Source organism: Pyrgilauda ruficollis, unplaced genomic scaffold, assembly GCF_017590135.1.
Source record: "Pyrgilauda ruficollis isolate IOZ18807 unplaced genomic scaffold, ASM1759013v1 scaffold37, whole genome shotgun sequence".
In the NCBI taxonomy this organism is placed as follows: domain Eukaryota; kingdom Metazoa; phylum Chordata; class Aves; order Passeriformes; family Passeridae; genus Pyrgilauda; species Pyrgilauda ruficollis.
In genome coordinates this window covers 6,132,820-6,155,231 of record NW_024525156.1, presented here as the reverse complement: position 1 = coordinate 6,155,231, position 22,412 = coordinate 6,132,820, and the positions used below count along the sequence as shown (strand labels likewise).

At 39.4% G+C, this 22,412-nt stretch overlaps 1 protein-coding gene across 1 annotated transcript in view; it reads right to left on the bottom strand.

Annotated features, from left to right (window-relative positions):
• The window catches only part of ANKRD33B (ankyrin repeat domain 33B), a 43,611-nt gene that overhangs the window by 6,393 nt on the left and 14,806 nt on the right, over positions 1–22,412 (bottom strand). Inside the window, exons 2-3 of the mRNA XM_041475995.1 lie at positions 7,105–7,234; positions 1,341–1,481 (exon numbers count right to left, since the gene is read on the bottom strand). Of these exons, the coding sequence (XP_041331929.1) occupies positions 1,341–1,481; positions 7,105–7,234 (271 nt within the window). The remainder of the gene's footprint in view (positions 1–1,340; positions 1,482–7,104; positions 7,235–22,412) is intronic.

The window sequence follows — 22,412 nt, the reverse complement described above, 5'->3', positions numbered from 1 at the left end:
ATGAAGTATATGTGAGTCCAGAAAGTGCATCTGTTTCTAGTGATGTTCGATCTATGAGAGTAGTTGCATAATTTTTTGTCATAAAAATTTAAAAAGAATGATCCAATTCCTAAGCCTTTGTTCCAGAGTAAGAGACTACAGAACCTAGCAGAAAATAACACACCAGTTACCACATCATGTTTTCTGTGTCATATCAATGTCTAGAAACTGGATATCATGGAATGAAGGATGGTAATATCACTATGCTTGATAAAATCATGTGACTTAAAATACTCTGTTAGACTCCTGTTAGACTCTTGTCTAACAGCAAAATCACTGAAATGAACTCCTTATTCAAGATCTCTCAATGAGATGGACCTGTAAGACTCTTGATCTAGACAGTGACAACATTCACATGCCATTTGTTATTATTTCCACAATATTTTATTTGTGGTTTTATATTTACATCTGAAAAACAAGAATATACACTAATATAAGCTAGTTGTTTAAGTGTTATCTATCAGTTTATATACCAATTACTTCATATAAAAAAACCCATACAATACTGTGATTGAAAAATGCTGTATGTTAGGACTGCTCTTGTAGAGGCTGTTGGCCCTCGAGGGGCTTTCTGAGTCTCCTCTCCAGGACCCCTTCACCTTGCAATGCAACACAGCCAGAAATTCAACAGCAGACAAGAGCAATAAACATAATTCCTGTCCTCAGATGTGAAGAGAGACAGGTGGACAGGGAGAGACCTGCTCATTCCCTGTGCCCACAGCAGCTCCCTCATTGCAGCAGACACAGACCTGGTGGTGCCCCATCGCTCATAAACCTGGAGACCAAACTCAGAGCTGTAGAGGCATTAACAAAAATAAGTGACCAGATTTCCCACGAGTGTTCCCTGGTGGGATGTGGTCCCTACACCCAACACTCCTGACAGGAGCTGGAGCCCCCAAAGCTTTCCAGTCCCCAGCACAGTTCAAGGCAGAAATGGAGGTCTGGCTGTGGTCCCAACTTTGCACTGGCTGTCACAGATGGAGACGGCAGCACGTGGCCAGCATGTCTTTCCCACCTGTATCATGGATGTCATTAACTTCTGTTCTACAAATTCTGATGATCCTGCTCCCCAGACTCTCCTGAAGACAATCAATCTCATCCTCAGAGCTCCAGGAGAGCTCCTGGATGAGGTTGTACAAGCAAACTCCTGCAGCATGTGCCTACACTATGGCTTATTTAAAGGCTGCACCCATTTCCAGGGAAGGCTGTACCAGAGTTCTCAGAGCAAACATCACAAGAGCCAGTTTTCTTCTTGGTAGTTTTTAGATGGTGACAAAGAAGAAGAAAAGCACTTTGCATACCTGCCATCATCAAGGCTTTCACACATTCTGTTCGGCCCTGCATTGCAGACTTCATCAGAGCTGTGAATCCAAATGCATTCCTCTTCTCAATATCAAGCCCAGGAAAATAGTTCAACAAATAGTTTGTAATGGTTATGTGGCCTTTAAAGAAACAAAAAAGCAGGGAAAATGTCATACAATGCAGGTGCTGTCTCAAGGATAAACCAAAAATTTACTCCTGCAGGTCTGATAACTGGAAAATGCAGATAATTAATAAGATATTTTTATTTTGTGTCCTCTTCCACTCAATGCAGTCATCAGCCTTAGGGTTAAGTGGCCCTGATTTTGACCAGAATATTGGGATAGGAGGTGGAAAATCTGGGTTGCCACCTTCTCTCAAATTGCTCTCCTTTCTGAAAAGTCAGTTTAAGGCAAGGGAATAACTGAAGACCAGAAATGGTCACTTCAAGGTTCCAAGGGGCCCCAGTTTCTTGACCCAGTGAGTAGCACTGCAGAGGGAATCCCTATACCCTATGCCCCATTACCAGGGGTAACTGATTGCAAAGGTTCAGCTTTTTCCCTCCCCTGGTACATTTGAGCCTTGCAATCATGGTGCTTCATTAAAAAGTGATGACTGCACATAGTTGTTCCAGCCAATAATCCTTTCAAACCATGCCAGGCCTGATACAAGAGAAAGGAATATTTTGTGTAGCATCCCACATTTTTATTTTTCCATCTGACAGTGTAAAGCCACTTGTCTACTCTCCTTCAGTTGGAAAATGGGATTAAATGTTCAGTTTGGGTAGTAAAATAAATTATTTAAATTTTGTTTCTAAAGGCAACTGTTGCCATTCATGTGCCTTGTATGCCAGGATAACTGGTGTCTACAAGGCTATACTGAGAAGCTGAACACATCTCTGGCTAAATGGTTGGAAGACCAATTAAGACACCAAATCTTTATAATTGGACTATCAGATGAATAGCTAGGGCCTTTATGACTCATTCATAACAGTTTTCCCTTCACTTGTCAATCATTTTATGATGCTTTGATGCTCTATAAAATAATGCCGTCTGTCAGGCAGCTGCAACAATCACAATTTAATTAGTAAGAGCTGTAAAAATAGTCTCTCATTTTGCTCTGCAGACCAGATGACTATTCTGGTCGTGATGCATGCCATTCAAATTCATCTAGAAATGTTACTGAAGCAGATTATAATTCATACATGACAATTTTAAAAGTCTGTAGCATCACATCTGGTATAGATTTAATCAGCAGCCACTTTGCACCAACACAGTCTTCCATTCACTTTGAAAAGCAAGTTAAGAAAGTCTTTACCAATTAATTTGTGTTGCAGGTGTTACTCTTCCTCTCCTATATTTTTTTTTACTCTGCTACCTTTCTGAATAACTGGAGACTCTCATGAAACCTGAGCAGATGTAGAGATAATGCAGATGAGATGAGCAACTCCAGAGCCAGAGAAAACCAAATAAAAAGCTCCTTGTCCCTTGAGCAGTCTGATGGGAATGAAATATAATGTTTCAGCAAACCACAACAAGCTGAACAAAGCAAAAGTGAACTGTGATCAGGGCAGGATCAAGTGACCTGGCCCTCCTTACTCAATACAGAGATTTCAGCTTTGCTGATTCTGTGGCATAAAATCAAATCCTAGAAAGGAGTCAGTTGCTACTGGGAGAATCTTGTGCCCAAATTTTTTCGCAGGACATGCTCTGATTCAGTGATGTATAACATGTGTCTTCATGAAGGTTTTGGAACAGTTGAAATCCTGCTTTTTGACCACAGAAACCAGAGACAAGCTGAAACAAGTAGAAATAATAAAATATTTTTCAGCAGTTATTACGTCATTAAAGATGTTCTTCTTTTTGCCAAAAGTATAATTACAGTAAGAGATGTTCTGCAAATCTGGGGTGATCCTAAGAATTAATCCTGAAAGACCTTTCTTAACCAAAACACTGCAGGGGACTAGAAATGGCCTCAAATGAGACAGAAAAAAATACCAGCAATAAAATAAGAAAGAAAATTAAGAAGTTTGTGACTCACAGAAGTTTTGTGTCTCAGGGATTACCAGTTTTAATCTGGAGGATCTTCTGTCCTCTGAGGTTTGCTTCAGATTTCCAGTTCAAACAGATATCAAATTCAAAGCAAAACTCAGAGCTGCCAAGTTTTAGTTCAAACCCTGTCATAGGCTTTTGATTTAATGCCACAAAGTTTGCTTTGGTTCTCCTGTGTCTGTGTGAACAAGCAGCCTGTACCTAATTTATAAACTGGGTGAGCCTCCTGTGATGTAAAGTCTGCTATGAAAGCCCTGTGCAGCTCTAAAATAAACGAGCCTGGGCTCAGCCTGTTTGGTGATACTGAATTCAAAGCAGGCTCTTGCTGTTTGCAAGCCAGATCTACTTCCTACCAGAACTGGCATGCCAAGGGCTCACTTCTTCTCCCTGAGAGCCATATTTAGAGATCAGCACAGATGTCTGTAATAGCTTAATTCATTTAATTGCTGCCACAAAGGAAAGGCCTATAATGATGACAATATTACCTAATAATGTGTGTAATACAGGCAGAAGGATAAGCTGCAGAGTAAGGAAGACCCTTTGTCAAATAACACCTCACTCCTGAACTGTACCTGCAAAACGCTGTGTTTGGCCTGCGGGTAGCAAATGCTGCCTCACAGATGGATGGAACCAAAGACACCCAGAAGGCTTTGTCCTCTGGGTGTTTTAGGTGTTTGTGTTCTCATGTCTTTCTTAATAAACAGAAACTGGGATAACTTCCAATTTTGTGTTCCCAGCAAGGCTCCCAGACTGGTGGCTGTAACATAAAACATCTATACTTTGTAAGCGAATACAACTCCCTCTGAGCACCAGTGCATGCCAATGACTGTACCCTGGTGTAGCTGTGTCTCCATCAGCAGCAGAACTGAGGAAAAAAAAAAATAATGTTCCTTCTTTTCCTTTTCCACTTGTTATTTCAATTGCATGATTGTATCACTCTCCCTTTTTTTCAGCATTGTCCTTATAATGATGTTTAATGATTTTGCTTCTGCTTCAATAGCATTGCCACCTGTTTCTGTGCACCACCTGCTGCAGACTGCGATGCATGCTGGAAGGCAAGCTCTCTTTGGAAAGGGATATAAGAAATAGGAAACATAGAGAAAACAGGCGAACAGACCAATTTTCCAATGTGACATTTACACACAAAGCAGAGCACTTTGTGATTATTTTTCTGTACTAATAAGCTTGTTAAGACAGAACTGCTTTTCACTGATCCTTCCAACCTGTCTTTCTCTGTTCAGCCCATGCAGAAAAGTTCAGCCTTGGATACTTTTGTTGGAGGATGAGAATCTCAAATTATCAAAAGCAATATGAGGAACTGAATTCACTCATCTTCTGAGACTCTAGTTGCTCTTTAATTTAATCCTATTTATTTCAAGCTGATGCTCATATTTGAGCATAATGTCTGGGCAGTCATGAAATGGCATAAGCAAGTGTGGATTTTAAACTCCTAAGCACAAGTGAAGAGACCTCTCTGTCATCTCTTTTGGTATCTATACCTCATAATGCAGATTCAGACTCAAAAACACAAGGAACAAATCCTCAGACCCACACATTTTTTCCCATCCAGCTCCTCTTTGGGGTCTGGCCATACATGCTGGCCCACCTGGCAATGGGTCATAACAAAAATGGCAACACTTTCTGAAACCTTCAAGCACCATCTCACAGATACATGAAATAAGGTGAATTTGCTATTAGACTTTCCACAGCAAAACCCATAATTTTGGTATAAATAACAGCGATCTCAGAATAATTTATTTTGCAAAAGTGTGATTACTTTCACAGCCTAAAGTTAACCCCTCCCCCAACAAATAAATTCTCCACTAAAGGTGAGCTTTGCTTTCAGGTCTTTATAATACACTGCTCAGTGTCACTACTTAACATCCAGCAATAATTAAGCAGCATCTATTGCACTGTAACTCCTCTGGTGGCAATGTTAGCCTCACAGTAATCTCTATTAATGCTACAGCAGTATCTTGTGATAATTAATTAAATAACTGGTGTAAACCCTGTAGCTCAGGATTAGCACAGGCAGGGGAAAACGTCCAAGTTATTGGGGGTTTGTATAAGTTTCTGTTGACTACAGTAACTTCCAGTTGCTTTTGGGATCAATAGCAAGTGTTGGCAGAGAGTGTCAAGTCAATGTCAGCCCGCTGGATTAATTGTGAGCTCATTATCATGAGTTATAAAGGTCAAGAAGGAGGCAGTGTTAAACCTTTTTTAGTTCAAATTTATATTAGGGTAGATAAATAAAAGTAAATTAGTGTTTTGGGGACTTTTCCACCTTCTTTGGAAAGCTACTGTACTCATGACTTTGCTATGAACGTGGTCACAGTTCTTTCTTCCAGTAGTGAAGATCCATCTTGCAGGAACTTTCACAGAATTCACTTTTTGGTACAACACAAAGCAAGGCTAGGTACTACCAGGAAATGTCCAGTGGCACTATTACTAAATTGGCATGGAAACCGAACTGCTCCAATCTTCAGACATGGCTTGTAAAGCCCATTGATAGTCCCTGATGGAAATTTGTTCCCTTCAGGTAGCCAGTGTCTGGGAGTGAGGACTATGTCCCACGAGCTCCCACAAACATCCCAGACCCTTCACCACTCAGCAGACATGATAAAGGCCAGCTATGCATTTCCTTGTAAAGTGGCCACCTTTGCAGAGTGCGCTTGAAGGATACAAAGGAAACCAGAGATGCAGAGCCAGGCAGCCCCTGAAAAAGCTTTTAGACTATGAAGTGATGGCATCCTTCCTTAGAGAAATTTTTCCTGATTTACATGATTTAGCACTTTGTTAATACTTGTTAGAGGAAACTAAACCTTCCCTTAAAGATTGAAGCACAGCCCTTCAGTTTAAACAGAAATAATCAAATTATTGTTTTCTAACTGAACACTGGAAGGAAGGAAGGAACTCTTCTGGGAGCTTCTCTTACATCTAAGTGATCTGTTACACTTTTTCACTGTATATTACCATGCTGGGTGGGATAAAAGAAAAACCTTGTGCTAAACTCCAGCCTGCATCGGAATTAACATGGTCGATGTTGATATCAGCTGTTACAAAAGGATCACTGGCAAATCCTGAATCCTGATGAGGTTTTTTACTTTTCAGCTGTGGAGTGGATGAAGGATGTCTTAGCAGATCGGGTATTTCTTAATGATGATATGTTTTCCTACAGCCATCAATTCCTACAGACCCTCTGAGGTAGGTGCAGCAAGTATGGGAGAAAAGCACTAATGCAGCACATTACATGTCCACAGTGTTCAGTTGTTGCTTGCCAGAGCAAACATTGGAAAATCAGCTTAAAGGAACAAAGCCCTACAATGCTGCACACTTGGGATGAGATTTTTTTTTTTTAGTAGTAATGGCATCTACTAAAAATGTGTAGCTTTTACTCCCTTAATCTGCTGGATACATACTACTGTAGATTAAATAGTTCAAGGAAAATCCTTTATTTTTAAGTTAAAATAATTAATGGCATCTACTAAAAATGTATAGCTTTTACTCCCTTAATCTGCTGGATACATACTATTGTAGATTAAATAGTTCAAGGAAAATCACGACAAACCTATTTGGGAGTGGGCCTGGCTGGAATTATTTTACACAGAATAATTTCTTTCAGGGATTTGAAAAAAAAAAAATCCTAAAATAAAGCAGCCTAAACACACATTCCTCCCAAGACCCTGCATGTAAGAGGTGATGCAGAGAGCCTTACCTGCCTGTGCAGCTGTAATTAGAGCCGTGTTCCCTTCGTTGTCCTGCCAGTTCACATCAAGGTGAGGGCATTGTGCTAAGGCTATTACAATATCCACATAGCCTTGGTAACAGGCAATGATAAGACCATTCTGTAAGCAAAATATAAAGAGAGACTTAGGTTTGCCAGACTGAGAAAAGTTCACTGAAGAAGCTTACTAGACAGCTGTTTAAATTTTTTTTTTCTTACAGACTGAAGAACTGAAAAGGTACCAACACAACAAGTGATCACCTCCAGGCACAATGTTCAGATCCATACACTTCTTTTTATCTCTGCCCTTTGGCAAGTAATGTTTGATACTCCTCATAAATACCTAAGAGGGTAGGTATTACATTATGCTACATGCAAAGTAACTGTTTATAAATGGCTTATGCTTATATGGCTATATACTCTATACCCAAATGAGAATAAATCTGATTTTATTATATAATAAAATGAACCCAGCAGGTAAGATGAACTGGACCTGCTCTGAATATTAATTCTCTGAAAAACAGCTATTTGGTCCATGAAGGGAAAGTGGTAGGCAGGAGTTGTGTTCATACTGCCTGTTGCTATCTTTAAATAATTCAAATTTCCCATTAGAACTATGCCTCCTTTTTTTATAATCATAAATAAAATTAAATTGCTTTTAGAGGTCCTGTTTAATGTGTTTTATGACAGCTGGAGGCTGTAAAATTTCCAGGAGGAAGCCAAGCCAGGAGGTAAACCCTGTAACTACGCTTGGTACCCAGATAGTGTTTCACTCCACAGCAGCAAACGGACAGCTTCCCTAAAATACAGCAAAATACACTTGTCATTAATCAAATGGAACCGTAGTGCTTAATCCTGGCTGCTCTCTTGACCACTAGGATTAAAGCCATTATCTCCAGTCTTCAGGATTGCTTGGGCAGCCCTCGTTCATCTGCCTGGGGCTGATGGGTGTAGGGGAGGGCAGGCGCAGATAAATCAGCGCTCGCTCCTCGCTGCCCTCAGTGTGCCACTCAGTGAGCCTGAGCTCAGCGTGAGCATCTGACTGCCCAAAAGATGAGGGCAGAGACACAAATCTCAAACTGCCTGCTTACCGTGCCTGCCTGAAATGCACTCACACAAAACACTTGCAAGGAGAACCTGGTTATGGAAACAGAATCGCCCCCCCGACTCCTCCATCATTTGTCTCTTGCCTACACATTCTCTTTATTTCTTCTCCCCATGGACATTAAGAAGACAGAGATGTTCACCAGATGACAGCTGTGGCTTCTGATTTATTGTCACCTTAGCTAGTTAGCTATTTATTCAGTGTCCTGTTTCACTGTTGTTCTGTATAGTTCTCTTGGCTGAGGTGGCAAACACCTGTCCTAGCTATCACTCCTGTACCTTCACTGAGGTACAGGAGTGATAGCTGCTCTTCAGGCTGTTCACAGGCTATGTAGGTTATTTCTCAATTACATCGCTCAATAAAATAATTACTCTGCTTTCTTTTGTTCTCAATTCACTCTTGCCCTCAGCATGAAGCAACAGCTACCACTGCTTTATAAAGGGTGTCTTCATTTCCTTGTGAAGTACCTGTAAGACTTCAAAGCCTTCTATTGAAATTGTACAGAGGATTCTGCCAAAAGTCATTTATTTTCAGCCTTTTTTTTTTTCTAAACGTATATACTTTCCTGGTGGGATTGTACAGATTAATCCAAGTTTTACCATAATGTAAGTTTTTAGCTTTTAAGAAAAATGTGTCAATGTCCATTTTCTAAGGACTTGAGCATTTTTTCAATTCTTTAATAATTTAATTTTTCACCTGATGATCAGGATATAGGTCTTTACAACTCCAAAACTGTGCAGATTTAAAACACCACGCAGTCATTCAGTAAAATGTGCGTTACTTATGATAGCAGAAAATTAAGTTTACAATTGTTTGGAGACCAAAAGCTTTTGACAATAAGAAGAGAGATTCTATTGTTCACTGAAAAGAATGGCATTTTTGAAGATAGTTTCAAAAAGGCTGTAAGAAGAGTATCTATCACCTCTAATGAAAAAAAATAAAACCCTACTTCACCCTATATCTGGAGAATATTTTCACAGTATATTTTCACAGATAATTTTTGTGTTCTAAAAATAGTTACCAGATGCTTAAAGTGTTTGGTGTTTTTTGTTCTGTTTGTAAAAGCGTAAAGTTAAAATATTGTAAAAATAGAGTAAAATATTGTTAAAAATTAATAACAAAAATTTGTGGGGATTTTTTTGGTTTTTGGGGTTTTTTTGGAAAGAGGTCTTTGTGTTACAGTATGGAGGGATTTTGTCCTGCTTTTAGTGGACATATAGGAACTAATGCATCTAACACTGGCATTCTGATTTCAGCAGATACAAGACACAAATTATTTTCAAATCAATCAAACTCACTCACCATTCTGTGTTTAAAAACCAGAAGGATTACTTAGGTGTCAACATTTTCTGAAGTTTATTTTCCAAAGATGCTATCAAAGACTGCTTGCTTAAGGATAAAGAAAGGCAAGAGAGAGCAGCAGCTTTCCAAGGGATTACATGATGCAGTAGCACAGAAAATCATCCTTGAAGAACAGTTTTACAAATCTGAAGTGGGCCAGATAAGAGTGTGAGAACCCAATATTCGGTGGAGTGTATGCCCAGCAGTCCCTGGTTGAGAAGCAAAACAAGCTATGGCATGAGAAAATAAAAACAAGTCCCTTCTGTAATGCCGATGTGGATTTTTTTACCCTTTTTGCAGTTCTATGGGAGGTGAGTGAGACAGACTGCTTGCTGAGGGACTGCTTTCCTTGGCATAACCCTTCCAAATGTGTCAGATACTGAAAAGGGGTGCAGGAGGCTGCAGCTTTACGATGAAAGTTGCAATAAACTTCTGGATTTGATGGTTATTTCCCAAATCCTCGTGCAATGATACAATGATAATTTTTGTTATCAGGTTGGGAGTTTTTTTCCTATTTTTTTTCCTTTGCATCCGTTTCCGACCCTGTCTATATTCTGCTTGCTGAAAGCTAGTACAAACAGATCAGCCAGCAAGTGAAATCAGTCACTATCAAAGTGACTTAGTCTAGAATCTTTAAATTCATATACCAATAAATACTTCCATATATTAAAAACTCCTTCAACAGTCTCAATTAATAACTGATACAAAATCGCCTCCAGCAAATTCCCTTTTGAAGAGATCAGTAAAGCAGTAGCCTGTATCACAGCAGTGTGCAGGAACATAGAGCTGTGCACTTAATGTCTTTTCAAAATCTAAAATAAATGAGTTTTAGTTAGAAAATACTGAACCTGAACAATCTGGTTACCCTGAGAAGAGAGATTACATTAATATTCTACCAAAGGCATCCATTATTCTGCTCCTCATATGAAAAGCCACAGTGCAATTATGAAATGGTCAGTGTACATGAAAAAAAATGTATTTTTAAATTGAATCTTGCCATTATTTTGTCAGTAAGATCAATTCTCAGAAGTACTCACTACTTGTGAAGGCTTTAGGAGAAAAAAAGATTGATAATTCTTCAAAGAATATTCTCTGCCTAAAAGGACTTTTCTCCTTCAACAGCACCCTTTCCCCTCTCTTCCCTTCTGCATGTCCTCAAAAACCACTTATTTTAAATAATAATAAAACTCAAACTATTCCCATTAATATATAGCAATAAACATCAATTATTAGTGTAACTGTACATATGTCACAACGTGCAAGCACAGTATCCTTGCTTTTCAAGGATACTGTTATCTGACTTCCTCTCTCCTGGTCAGTGGCCAGAGTTGCTGCCCATCATTCTCCCAGAACAATGAAACAGATCCTCTGTGCATAAGAGACTTAAAATATGAAACAAGGTTTGCAACAGATCCTATTTAGTTTTTCAAATACCACGCAGAGGCCCTGTGTGACAAACAAGAATGCGTGAGCCATCCATCACACCAACTACATTAACATTTACGGCTGTTTTTCCACAGAAGGGGAGGTTGAAAGTCAGCTCAGTAATGGCTTTTTTCCAAGTAGAAGCCACAATACTTCCAGGTGTTGGGGGCTCTATCTTTCCTCTGGTGAATATCTGGCATTACACAGAGCTTTCCCACAGCTTTTCTGTAGTATATGGTACATCTGATTTTTTGTGTAACCAGCACAGTTTTGAAAGATCCGCCTTTGTTTTGAAGCGACAGAAAAATTAACAATATTTAGAATATATGACAAAACAGTCCCAGATAAAATACTTGCTTTTTATATATCCTAAATAAAGTATAACTACTTTTCTTATTTTCTTCTCACAGTACACAAATTAACGTAACAGGCATGGGACTACCTGAAGTTAATCAGATGTTGCAACACCTTGCTCAAGCACTGAATCTTCTGATTCTGTTTAAAATTATAATTTTCCGTGTGCCTTTGATTTCATGCAAGACTGGAATACTGCTGCCGCTATGAAAACAAACTCTGTTTTGCTCAGCTGTGTTGGCTAATGACATAATAACATGTCTGATTAAGTGAGCTCATGGATATCTCAGGAGACAATTTTATAAATCAGATATTATGACAAAATTACTGATGTAAGGCTATTTGTACGCTAGATCATTACAGGTAATAAGGATCACAAGAAATACTTAAGGATCAATATTGAACTCAAGCCGAAAAACAAGGAAATCAGATACAGCATGCAATTAATTTAGCTTTTAAAAAGTTCTCTTCAGGCAACTTATTTTCCACCAAGATGCTGAGAATGAAAACAGCTTATTATAGCTTTTTGCCAATAACCCCAGAGAAAATGAGTCTGGCAAAAGGCTAAATTGGTATTACCCGTTGCTCTCCACAAGCACTGCAATAAACAACTGTCCAGTTTGCTTTGCATGCATCTGCAAGTACTAATGACAATTCTGCAAGGCTGGTTTACTAGCAGTGATTAAAATCACATGTAATTGAATTAAATGAGATAATGATTCATTGTAATCCATAATCACATACAAGGACAACAATGAAAATTAAGTCTAAGTTAAAAACATGTTATTTAAAAATATTAAAAGTAGTAGAAATGAAAGAATAAAAAAGAATAAAGGAATAAAACATTGTGTTGAAGCATTTTCTTGTTGATTCATTAAAATAATAATTCATGTGTTTAATATTTTGTCTTATACAAAACTCACACTATAACAGAAGTATATATATAATAATAATTCTTCTACAAAGAAAAAAAAATTAAATCAGCTCATGTATTTCAAAGCAAATCTCCCAAAATCATTTCAGGGTAATTCTGATAATTCTGATCTCCAGTAAAAGCTCTGCAACCATGTGAAACTTCACTCTAACAGAGATTCTACGTTTATGTTTTATTAAAAAAGAGCAAAATGTAGCACTGAGCACCATGATCTTCTATATACTAATTTTTGTGTCATGCACAAAACCTTCCAGTATAAAAATGGCAATCTGAGAAACTTTCAAAAGTGGCTTGAGCTTGTTTTATATTTGGTTTAGGTTGATTATTTCAACAGCAACAGAGATGAAGTAATTATTCAGGTCATCAGTCCTGCGAGAAGCGGTGTTTATGTGCTACAGGAATCCATCAAGCACATAAGCCCTAATATTATCTGCAGAAAATAATTTAGGCTGACCTTTTAAAGAGAGGACTGCCAGCAGCTTAGTCACATGCACATTTGTATTGGGAAAGTGACAAAAAAAAGAACTGGAAAATTAAATAAATTTTGTCCAACAGTTGCTTGATCAGAACTCCACATGCCTGGAGGGGGAGAGGGGGGAGAGGTTAATTTTGCCGGGGAAAGTGATCAGAGAAGTACAAAAGGGTATCCAAGCATGGATGGAGTGCCAGTGTGAAAAATTCTCTGCAGAGTAGCAGAGTAGCCCAAAGCCTAATCCTGTATCCAAAATTGAGCTCAAATGGCACTGCCCCTGCCAGGGCCTCAATACCCAAGGCACAAAATTGCCACCTTTGCTTTGCAGCGTTATGAGCACTTACAGATCCATTTCCCAGTATGGACCGCGCTCCACTCCATAAAAACACAGTCCAGTCCGTGGACACACTGATGATGACCCATCATTTTTCTGCTCCAATTTTTGGGATGTGTTCAGCTTCACTTATTTCATAAACACCTCTTCAATCAGTCAGGCCACATGTCTTTAAGGAAAGGTATATGTATCATCTCTGCAGAAATCCTTGCTTAATCTATTCTAATCCAAATCCCCATGATCACCTCTAAAAATAATCCCAGGAAAGTTTGTTTTACTATGCCTGCAAAAGCTTGCATTACACAACAAAGAGAACCCATGCCACTTGTGTAATAAAGCAGACAACAGGAAAAGGTAATAAAAATAGTGGGATTTTCTTTATTTACTAACATGTAGGTCATCTGAATTAGTTTCAGCATCACTGGTGATGCAAGCAGCTGGCAGAAACCTCAGAAGTAACTGCTAAGAGCCATAAGGGATTTACAAGGCAAATAAATAAATGCTGTGAGAGATATTCCAGTGGGTGGGATATATAAGAAATACGTGGCAGTTATGAGAGATGCTTATGAGATATTAACCCTTCTGTACTTATTTTTTAAATAATATCAAGATACATAATAAAAGCAAATAATTCAGTACGAAATCTAAACCCCATGAGCTGATGGGGACCTAGGGGCTGTGCACTGTTCCACGGGAGGCCAGAATATGTGCCCAGCTCCTACACTGCCCCACATATCCCAACACCAGCCATCTGGCTCCTTTTGACACAGCTTTCTTGACCAAAGTCGGGGGGAAAGGACAGCTGAAGAGATGATCTTCAGCCCATGGGAAGCCTGATGAGAGGAGAGCAGGAGCATTACAGCAAAAATAGTGATCCTTTATTTCTCCTTGCTCCTGCAGGGAGTTCTAATCTTCCCATGAGGCAAAGTCCAGGTAAGACAACATCCAGGTCCTCAGGAGCCCCGCACCTCATCCTGCACCCCAGGGATGCTCCAGGAGCTGTAGAGGGCGACTTCTCTCTCACATTTCTTTATCTGCTCCATCTGCTGCCACCCCTCACCCTGCATATTGCCACCTCTCACCCCAAATCACACCATGTCCAGGGGTCTGGAGAGCTGATGAAGCACAGAAGACATTTTTGGACTGTACAACCTGACCAGCAGCCTGTGGTGGCTGTCACCTCCTCTCTCCATCACGAGAGAAAAGGGCTGCTTTGTTCCTGGCTGTATCGCATCCTCTGGACAATCATTTCCGTGGCAGAAGTAGGCCAGAAGCAGAGGACACTCAGGATTACATCTAACACTGGGAACAACCCTGCAGAAAAAGTATGAGCCAAGGGATGCTGTGCTGATTGAGTGGAAGGAGGTCTGGGCTGCATTGCCAGCTGTTTTCCTCTGACTTATGCTGACACTTGATGACACTTCTTGAAACAGCAGCAATTGGATCTGTTATCACATGAAAAATCTTTTGCTGCTCTTTCCTCTGAACCTCAGCTGGAACTGAACATGTGAACAAGAACCAGCAGCAGCCACAACTACCTTGGGCATATTTTAACATTGAGATGTTTGAATTAGGAAATTTAATGTGATTCCATTAACACATATATAATAAAAATAAAAAATGCTCAAGATGTGAGCGGATATACATATTCATGATCAATATCAATTTTGTTAAAATACTATATTACTTTTCAGTGACAGCTGGTAAAGGATTAGGAATCTACTCATCAATCCAGCAGGAAGAAGTTCCTTTGCTAGTCACAGCTGAATGATGTGCAACAAAGCAATATACAGAAACAAGAAGTTTATATGGAAAGAGAGGAAACTGGGATCATTTTCCCACAGAGTGGTATCTGATGTAGGTAATCAGTCCAAAATAAAGCTTTGCAATGTATGCGAGATCTCTGGTCACAGCAGAACTAAACATGGCATAATTTTAGAGAAGGACTAAGCAAGGAAACTTTAGGGAAATACTGCTTAATACAAATAATATATCCTTCAAATGAACCGACAGGTCATCTAGTGGAACTTGCTATCATTATATATAAGATAAAAGGAAGTTGTATCAGGATTCAATAACATGGCAAAACAGGACAGAATTCCATTTTTGAGAAAGGGTTCTCTGTTCTGTTTATGAGGTGCCTGGCTGCAAAGAACAGAAAGTAGTGTGGGAAAATGGTAGGGGAAGCAACACAAATTTTATCAGATTACATTTCATATTTTAATTTTATTTAGACTGTCATGTTGGGTACAACTAATAAATAGTGATGGTCCCTGATAAATAATGCAGCATTTACTAATCCTAGCTTACCTGTTTGTACTGCATGTAGTAACAAGTGTCAGTACTGTCAAATGTTAGTGCTAAGATTTCATAGTGTTGGTGGTAGTAACACAAGATCCATAGCAGCCAAATTTATACAGTCCTCTATGTTATGTCTGTTTTGGCATCAGTGCTAAATGCAGGACATTCTGCTTTAAAAAAAGCAAGAGGTCTGGCTTCAGAAAAGAATGTAAATTATGTACTGTGAGGGTGGTGGGGCACTGGGACAGGCTGCCCAGCGAAGCTGTGGATGCCCCATCCCTAGCAGTGTTCAAGGCCAGTTTGGATGGGCCCTGAGCAACCTGGTCTAGTGGAAGGTGTCTCTGCCCATCGCAGAGGGGCTGGAACACAGATGATCTTTAAGGCCTCTTCAAACCTAAACCATTTTGTGGTTCTGTGTACTGAAATTTAATGAGGGGATCCTGTTATAAACTCTGAAGGCATTTCTACCATAAATCTCATATCTTTACTTCAAGGTGCTTTGAACATCAGCAACCCAAAGCATTAACTGCAGAGGGCTGGGGAGGCAATGTGACAGACTCCCGCCAGCATCAGGGTCCTGCTACAGCAAATGGTGAGTGGATTTTAATTTCATTCCTTTTTCTTTCACTGGCTTGATATGCAGCGCTCACAAAGGCTCTCAGTGGCTGGAAACCATTCTGTGCACAAGGTTAATGTATTCTGGGTGCTTAAATGAACAGTACCTTATTGTGCTTTGCTTGGAACAGCTGTTTCCAGCTACTGAGAGATTCAAAGCAGAAAAGTGCTGACTGCTTCCTCTTGAGGACACCTGAGGCTGGGATCACCTGCTGCTTTGGCTATTTGCTGCACAAAGCTGCAGTGGGTTTGGGCATCACTGGAAGAAAGAGTGTTTGTAATAAAGCTCAAACTGTACCTTTTGTGGATATAATTATATGTAAAACATTTTGGAGAGTCTCTCAATTGCCAATTACTTCAAAATCCGATGTCAAAATTGTAACCTTCCCATAAATTCTATCACTGAAGCATTTTGTTTACTCTATTTTCAGAAAGACAAACCTCCTGAAAGGTAAACAAAATGATAGTCAAAGCTGGATCATCTAACAGCATAACCAGACCTGCTGTGACCTGTATGCAGTGCACTCTCTCAGCATGTAAGACCTCTGGGAACATTCAGACACAAGTTTAGATGTGAACTTCAGCTCCTGTGCTTGACATACTCTGCTTCAACTTCTCTCCTTGTCTTTAAATATATGTACACCTTCATACACACTTAGGATGAAAAGGAGAGTTTACATCATTTAAAAAGCATTTTGTAGGGCATTCAGAAGCCATGTGAAATGCATTGTGTGCACTGACATAACTCTGTCAAAAAAAGCTCCCTTTGGCTTTAAAGCACATGATTCAACTCCTCTCTGTGTTTAATAGATGCATTTTCCTTTTTGTTATGTTCTGTCAGATGCAGGCAGGTTGTAGTTGAGATCTGTGGCAAGAAGCTTAACAGAGTGTTTGAATGCATAGGTTTTTTTCAGGAGACCTCTCACAAAATCTTCATAAAGATAAATTTCAACTTGACACTGAGCAAAAGATGAATGTACAACCTTTCATGCCATCAGAATCTACCACTGTATCTAATCCATGTCTTCTGTAAAGAATGTTTTAAAGCCCCCAGAACATTTTCACTGTGAAAGTCTCTGAAATGACCAGTGATGAGCTTGCAAGCACCCTCTTGTGGCAGGTAGTTTCCTAAACAAAACTGTAGTTTTGTTTAGGAAAGACCTTCCCAAGAAGTTTCCCAAGTTTTCCTCCAACTCCTGTAAATTCATTTTGCAACTGTTCTTCTGAGTCTTTTGGTTGTGAAATCGCACCAGACCCAAACCTTGTAATGAAAGAGCCCAGGAGCAATTCTGTCCATCAGTGGCTAATCTGCCACTGGGGGAAAAAACAAATTCAAAATCCCAACTGACTAAAAAACCCAAAAAACAAACAAACAAAAACCTTAAACCTGAAAGCTCTTTTTCCTCAGAAGAAAATCATCTTGAAGAAGTAAAATACCCATCAGGGTGGAATCTCTTCCTTGCAGAGGCCCTATTCTCACAAAGAAGAGCAACTGTACAGCCTTCTTGTGACTCCAAAGAGGGGAGCTGAGCACACACTACACACAGTGCTGCACAATTAGGTGGAACTAGATGAGCTTTAAACTCCTTTCCATCCCAACACATTGTATGATTCTATGATTCAGTAATAGCACACACAATAGTGTCAGCCTATTTCCTCACCCTTTGATCTAAAGAAGCTGTAAGAGCACTAGAAGCTCAGTCTCTGTATCAGAGTGCCATTTGACAATGAGTTTCGTAATGGCATCAGTGGAAACGTAACTCCCTCATTGCATCTTCTTCCCAACTAATCCTGTGCTCCACCTCTTGAACCTCATTGCTTCCTTTTCTCTAGCACTTCTAATAATAACCCTCCCTCTTGATCTTGGATCTTCTAATAATAAGCTTATTGATCCTGAAATTGACCCGAATGGACCAAGAAGATGTGGCAAACTTTCTTTCCCAGTGAAAAAAAGACATGGGAAAAGGACCAGCTGCCCTTGCACAGCAGAAGGGCACATATGTCTCAGATGAGAATATTAGTATTTCCCCTATAGGATTCACCTTACATCCTTCGTCTAGATGTGCTATCACATAGCAACAGCCAAAATCCTCTTTTCAAACAAGAGGATAACATGGTAACAACAACCTTGTTGTTGATGGAAATGCAAGGTTAATACTAATGTTCAGAAAGAAACGTGTGTTGAAATATTACTGGTAGATATAAAAGGGATTTTCCACCTGGACCAGCCATTACTATTTTACTTCTATCAAGCAGAGATCCCACTGATGGGTTCTCACTGTCTTGCCTCTTCAGTTTATCACCAACTACTGCAAGTGACAATGGTTCTTTGGCTGTCAAAGTGTCCAGGTTCTTGAAAGCCCTTTTCATTATGCTTTCCACAATGAAAAAGTTTTCTTCATCTAGGTTATGCTTCTGGTTTTACCTAGACTAGTTTCCCACTCATTTATGCCTCTTCTTGTTCTTTCCCTAGCTGTAACAAGGAAAAAGATTTTTTTATATATATTTTTTGGTGCATAAATATAAAAAAGTCTCCTTTTTTAATTGGAAAACAAGTGTTTTTGAGCAACAGATGCATCTCTGCTGAATGGATGGGACTGTTTTTCACTCAGAGACCTAAAGTGGAGTTTTGTGTTTGTGGATTAGTGTCAACTCTTGTGATCCTAAAAGGTTGCAATCCTGTAATCCTACAACTCTATGGAATGAAGCTGCTGTGGAATATCACAGATGACCATGAAGGCAAAAACAATGTATTTTTATAGGTAGTATTCCTAGTATTCAGGCCTGTGAAACTTGGAGGAAAATACCACAGTTCCTGACTTCATAGGAAGTTTTTTACTCTTTCCCACCTATGCATGGCTTATCAGTAGCACTCCACAAACAGTGCCAAAAAGTGAGTATCCATAAAAAGAAAAAAAAAAAGGGGGCGGGGGGGAGAGAGAGAGAAAAGAGGCACTAAAAACTATTTTTTTAAACACAATCTTGAAAAATTCACAGTTTCTGAATCCTGGAGATTTTTAGTTCTGGGTGAAAGCACTACCTTCAAACAAAGTATGCAATTTTGCAGTAATGCATGGCTCACGAGCACTCTAAATTTTATTCTCATTGTTTTCATCTTTTATAGCTGTTAGAACTGGTGACTGTGATCACATTTTAGGTTACAGCAGAACACGTGACCTGTGTTTCAGTAAGACCTCTATTTTTTATGTAAATGTTCTTTGGTCAAGGGCAAACAGGGCTGTGCTCTTGTGACTCACACCTACAACGTTGGCTCTGTAATGTTCATGGCTGATTAGAGAGCAAGGACTCATACTATAAAACCCATAAACCTACAATCCTGTCTATTGAAGTAATAAAGTAACTGATAGGCGGCACACAGCCACTGGAGAGCAAATCCAGCATGCCTCAGGCTTCTCATTAAGAAACTGTTCCTTCCTGAAGGTTTAGCATCACCCTGTGAAAAATACATCTATTTAAAGAAAAGGCAGAATTACAGTTTTGAAAGATCAGAGACTAGCACTTGGCTAAACCAAGAACACTGCTGCTACTGGCTTGCAAATCCTAGTGAATAGCTTCACACTAATTTAGTGCTGTATTTAGGGAATAGGCTCATCCACCTTATTAATCTGAAAGAGGCTCAGTCTGGCGTTTTTTGTTTGAGAAAGCACACACTGTGATATAGAATCAATCTGCCCAGAGGGACATTTTTTGCTGAAAAATGGTGAACCACTAGCTCACTGGTTTTTTATACTCAACTTTTTAAAAATCATGAATAATGTGATTCAAAAGCAGGCTCGGGGTTTGTTGTTGGGTTTCTTTTTTTTTTTTTTTTTCTTAAGTGTGCATTCCCATTTTAAGTTTCCCTTTTATTATTGCAGTTGGCTAGATAAGGATTCATTATAGCTGTAACAAGTAACAGGTATCAGGGTGTGAGTAGACAGTTTGAGAAAGATAAAAATCATGCTTGAAATACCCAAGTGGGACACAGTAGCATCACCATCTTATCTGTCTCAAGTTAACTACAGTATTACAACTTGAATTTAATAAGCAAATGCAGCACATGCTGGTACTGCATGTCCTTCCTGGTGGCAAAAGCAGAGTGAGTCTTTCCTCTTCTGCAGAGCCTGTGGCCACCCTGTTTATCTCAGCTCCATGCAATGAAAGGCAGGAAAGCATCTGCTGCCTCTGTGCTTGGATCTAAAAACCTAATCTTCTAATGAATACAACCCATTCACCTAAGTAATAAAGAAACATAGGGAGAAATTGAACATTAACATACTATTGAATCTGAAGAAGACAGAATTAAATATCTGGGGACAAAAGAGAGAGAAGCAATTTCACATCTATATTCAAATATCTGGAATTTCTAGAAATCACTTGCCTTTGTTAAAATAGCTAAATCATTATTACAATATATATTATTGTATTAATATAAATTACTTTATAAAACAGTTCCAGTCAAACAATCCAGAAACAATTCTCCTACTCCATAAAACTGGAGAATATTTAGATAACTGTAAGATATTACTAAGACAGGAGTCCAGGAATTCATATAAGTGGTCTGTTTTTTAATTTAGGGACCTATACCTATGAGAGAAATGGTAGACATTTAGAACACAGCTTTCTCAACAAATGAGAAAGCTTTCTTTTGCTGGAAAGAAGAACTCTACAAAAAAACCTGATGGAGATTTCTCAGAGCTGTTTGCAGTGAGCTTGACACATCTCTGTATGCCACAGCAGTGGAATTAAAAGAGTCTTTGGATATGTCAAGACTTTGCTTGACTGCAGGGTGGCATTTTTTTTTATAGCAGCTCACTAATGACAGCAGTATCTGAACACACTGTGGGACCTTCGAATGATGCTGCAGGCCCTGGAGCGAAGAAAAGATAGCTGGCTTATAGGACATTTTCAGTGTACAGGTGGAAATTAAAACTCAGGATCACACAGAACTTGCTGGGTTGGAAAGGACACATCAGGATCATCGAGTTCAGCTCCTGGCCCTACACAGCACCATCCCCAAGAGTCATATTGTGCCTGAGACAATTGTCCAAACACTTCCTGAGCTCTGTCAGGCTTTGTGCTGTGACCACTGCCCTGGGGAGCCCGTTCCAGTGCCCAGCCACCCTCTGGGTGAAGAACCTTTTAAACATCCAACCTAAACCTCCCCTGACTCAGCTTTAGGCCATTCCTATGGGTCCTGTCACTGGTCACCAGAGAGAAGAGATCAGTGTCTGCCTCTCTTCTCACCTTCACAAGGAAGCTGTAACTGCAATGATTGGTTCATTGAGTTGTTCATTGAAATAGTAGAGAGGTGACTTATAAACACAATTTTCTTCATTTTTGTGGTGCCCAGCTCCAAAGCTATGGAATTTCCAAGAGATGAGAAGAAGCACACTTGCTTTGACAAAGTACTGCAAAGAAGATTCCATTATTATTTATGCAATTTTTACATTTCATAATGATGAAGAGCATGATGGAGAAGGAAACTCTTCTACCATTAAATAAGCATGGAGTGGTTAGCAGTAAATAGGAATAATGAGAATAAAAAGTTGTGATGAAAAGGTATTTCCGTATCTAAAAGGAAGGTAGTAAATGCCGGTGTAATTAACTATTCTATTATAAATTGGGTATTCTCTTACTAGCAATGTATGACAACATAAATTTTCAGCTGTGCAACATAATTGCATACACTGCACTGAACAAAATTCACTATGTACCTACTCCATAAAGAATAACAACATTTTTTCTAATGTTAGCCCTTGTTCATTTAGCAATCACTCACAAGCCATACTCAAGAACACATTCAAGCAGTTTTAGAGAAGATGGAAGAAAAAACAGAAGATTGACTTTTCTAGATTTGATTGATAATTAAATACATTCAACCGCAATTAAGGTGCTAAATGGTAGCTATTATGCCCAGATATATTTTTTTTGGCACTGGTTTCCATTTCATCACAACTGAGTATGTGGAGCACTAGCTGCTCTCCTTCACCAGCAGACCTTTAAGGAGCATCCTTAAATCTGTCTACGCGTGGTCTGGGGACAATAAATCTCAGCAGCATTAAACCTCCCAGCTCCATGCAGAGCTCCCCAGGGAGCCTCAGCCTGCCAGCCTGTTTGCTCAGACAGAGCCCTCTACTAGAGCAGCTCAGCCACAGGAGCTTGTGAGGCAAACAAGCAGCACAGTATGCTGCCAAATCTTGCTCTTCTCTTGCCCTGGGCATGGACACAGGGCTTGGCAGCAACAAGTACTCTCCTTCCTTACCAGCAAATCTACAAAGGTGAAGTTTCTTCAGCCCTGACCTCTAGAAGCAGAGGCACTAAGAGTTACACCTTCTGTTCTTCATTTTTTAAATTCCTCTAATATGCATTTTATCATCCAGTGCTAAATGTCTCATTTCCTAGGTCTGATTCCCAC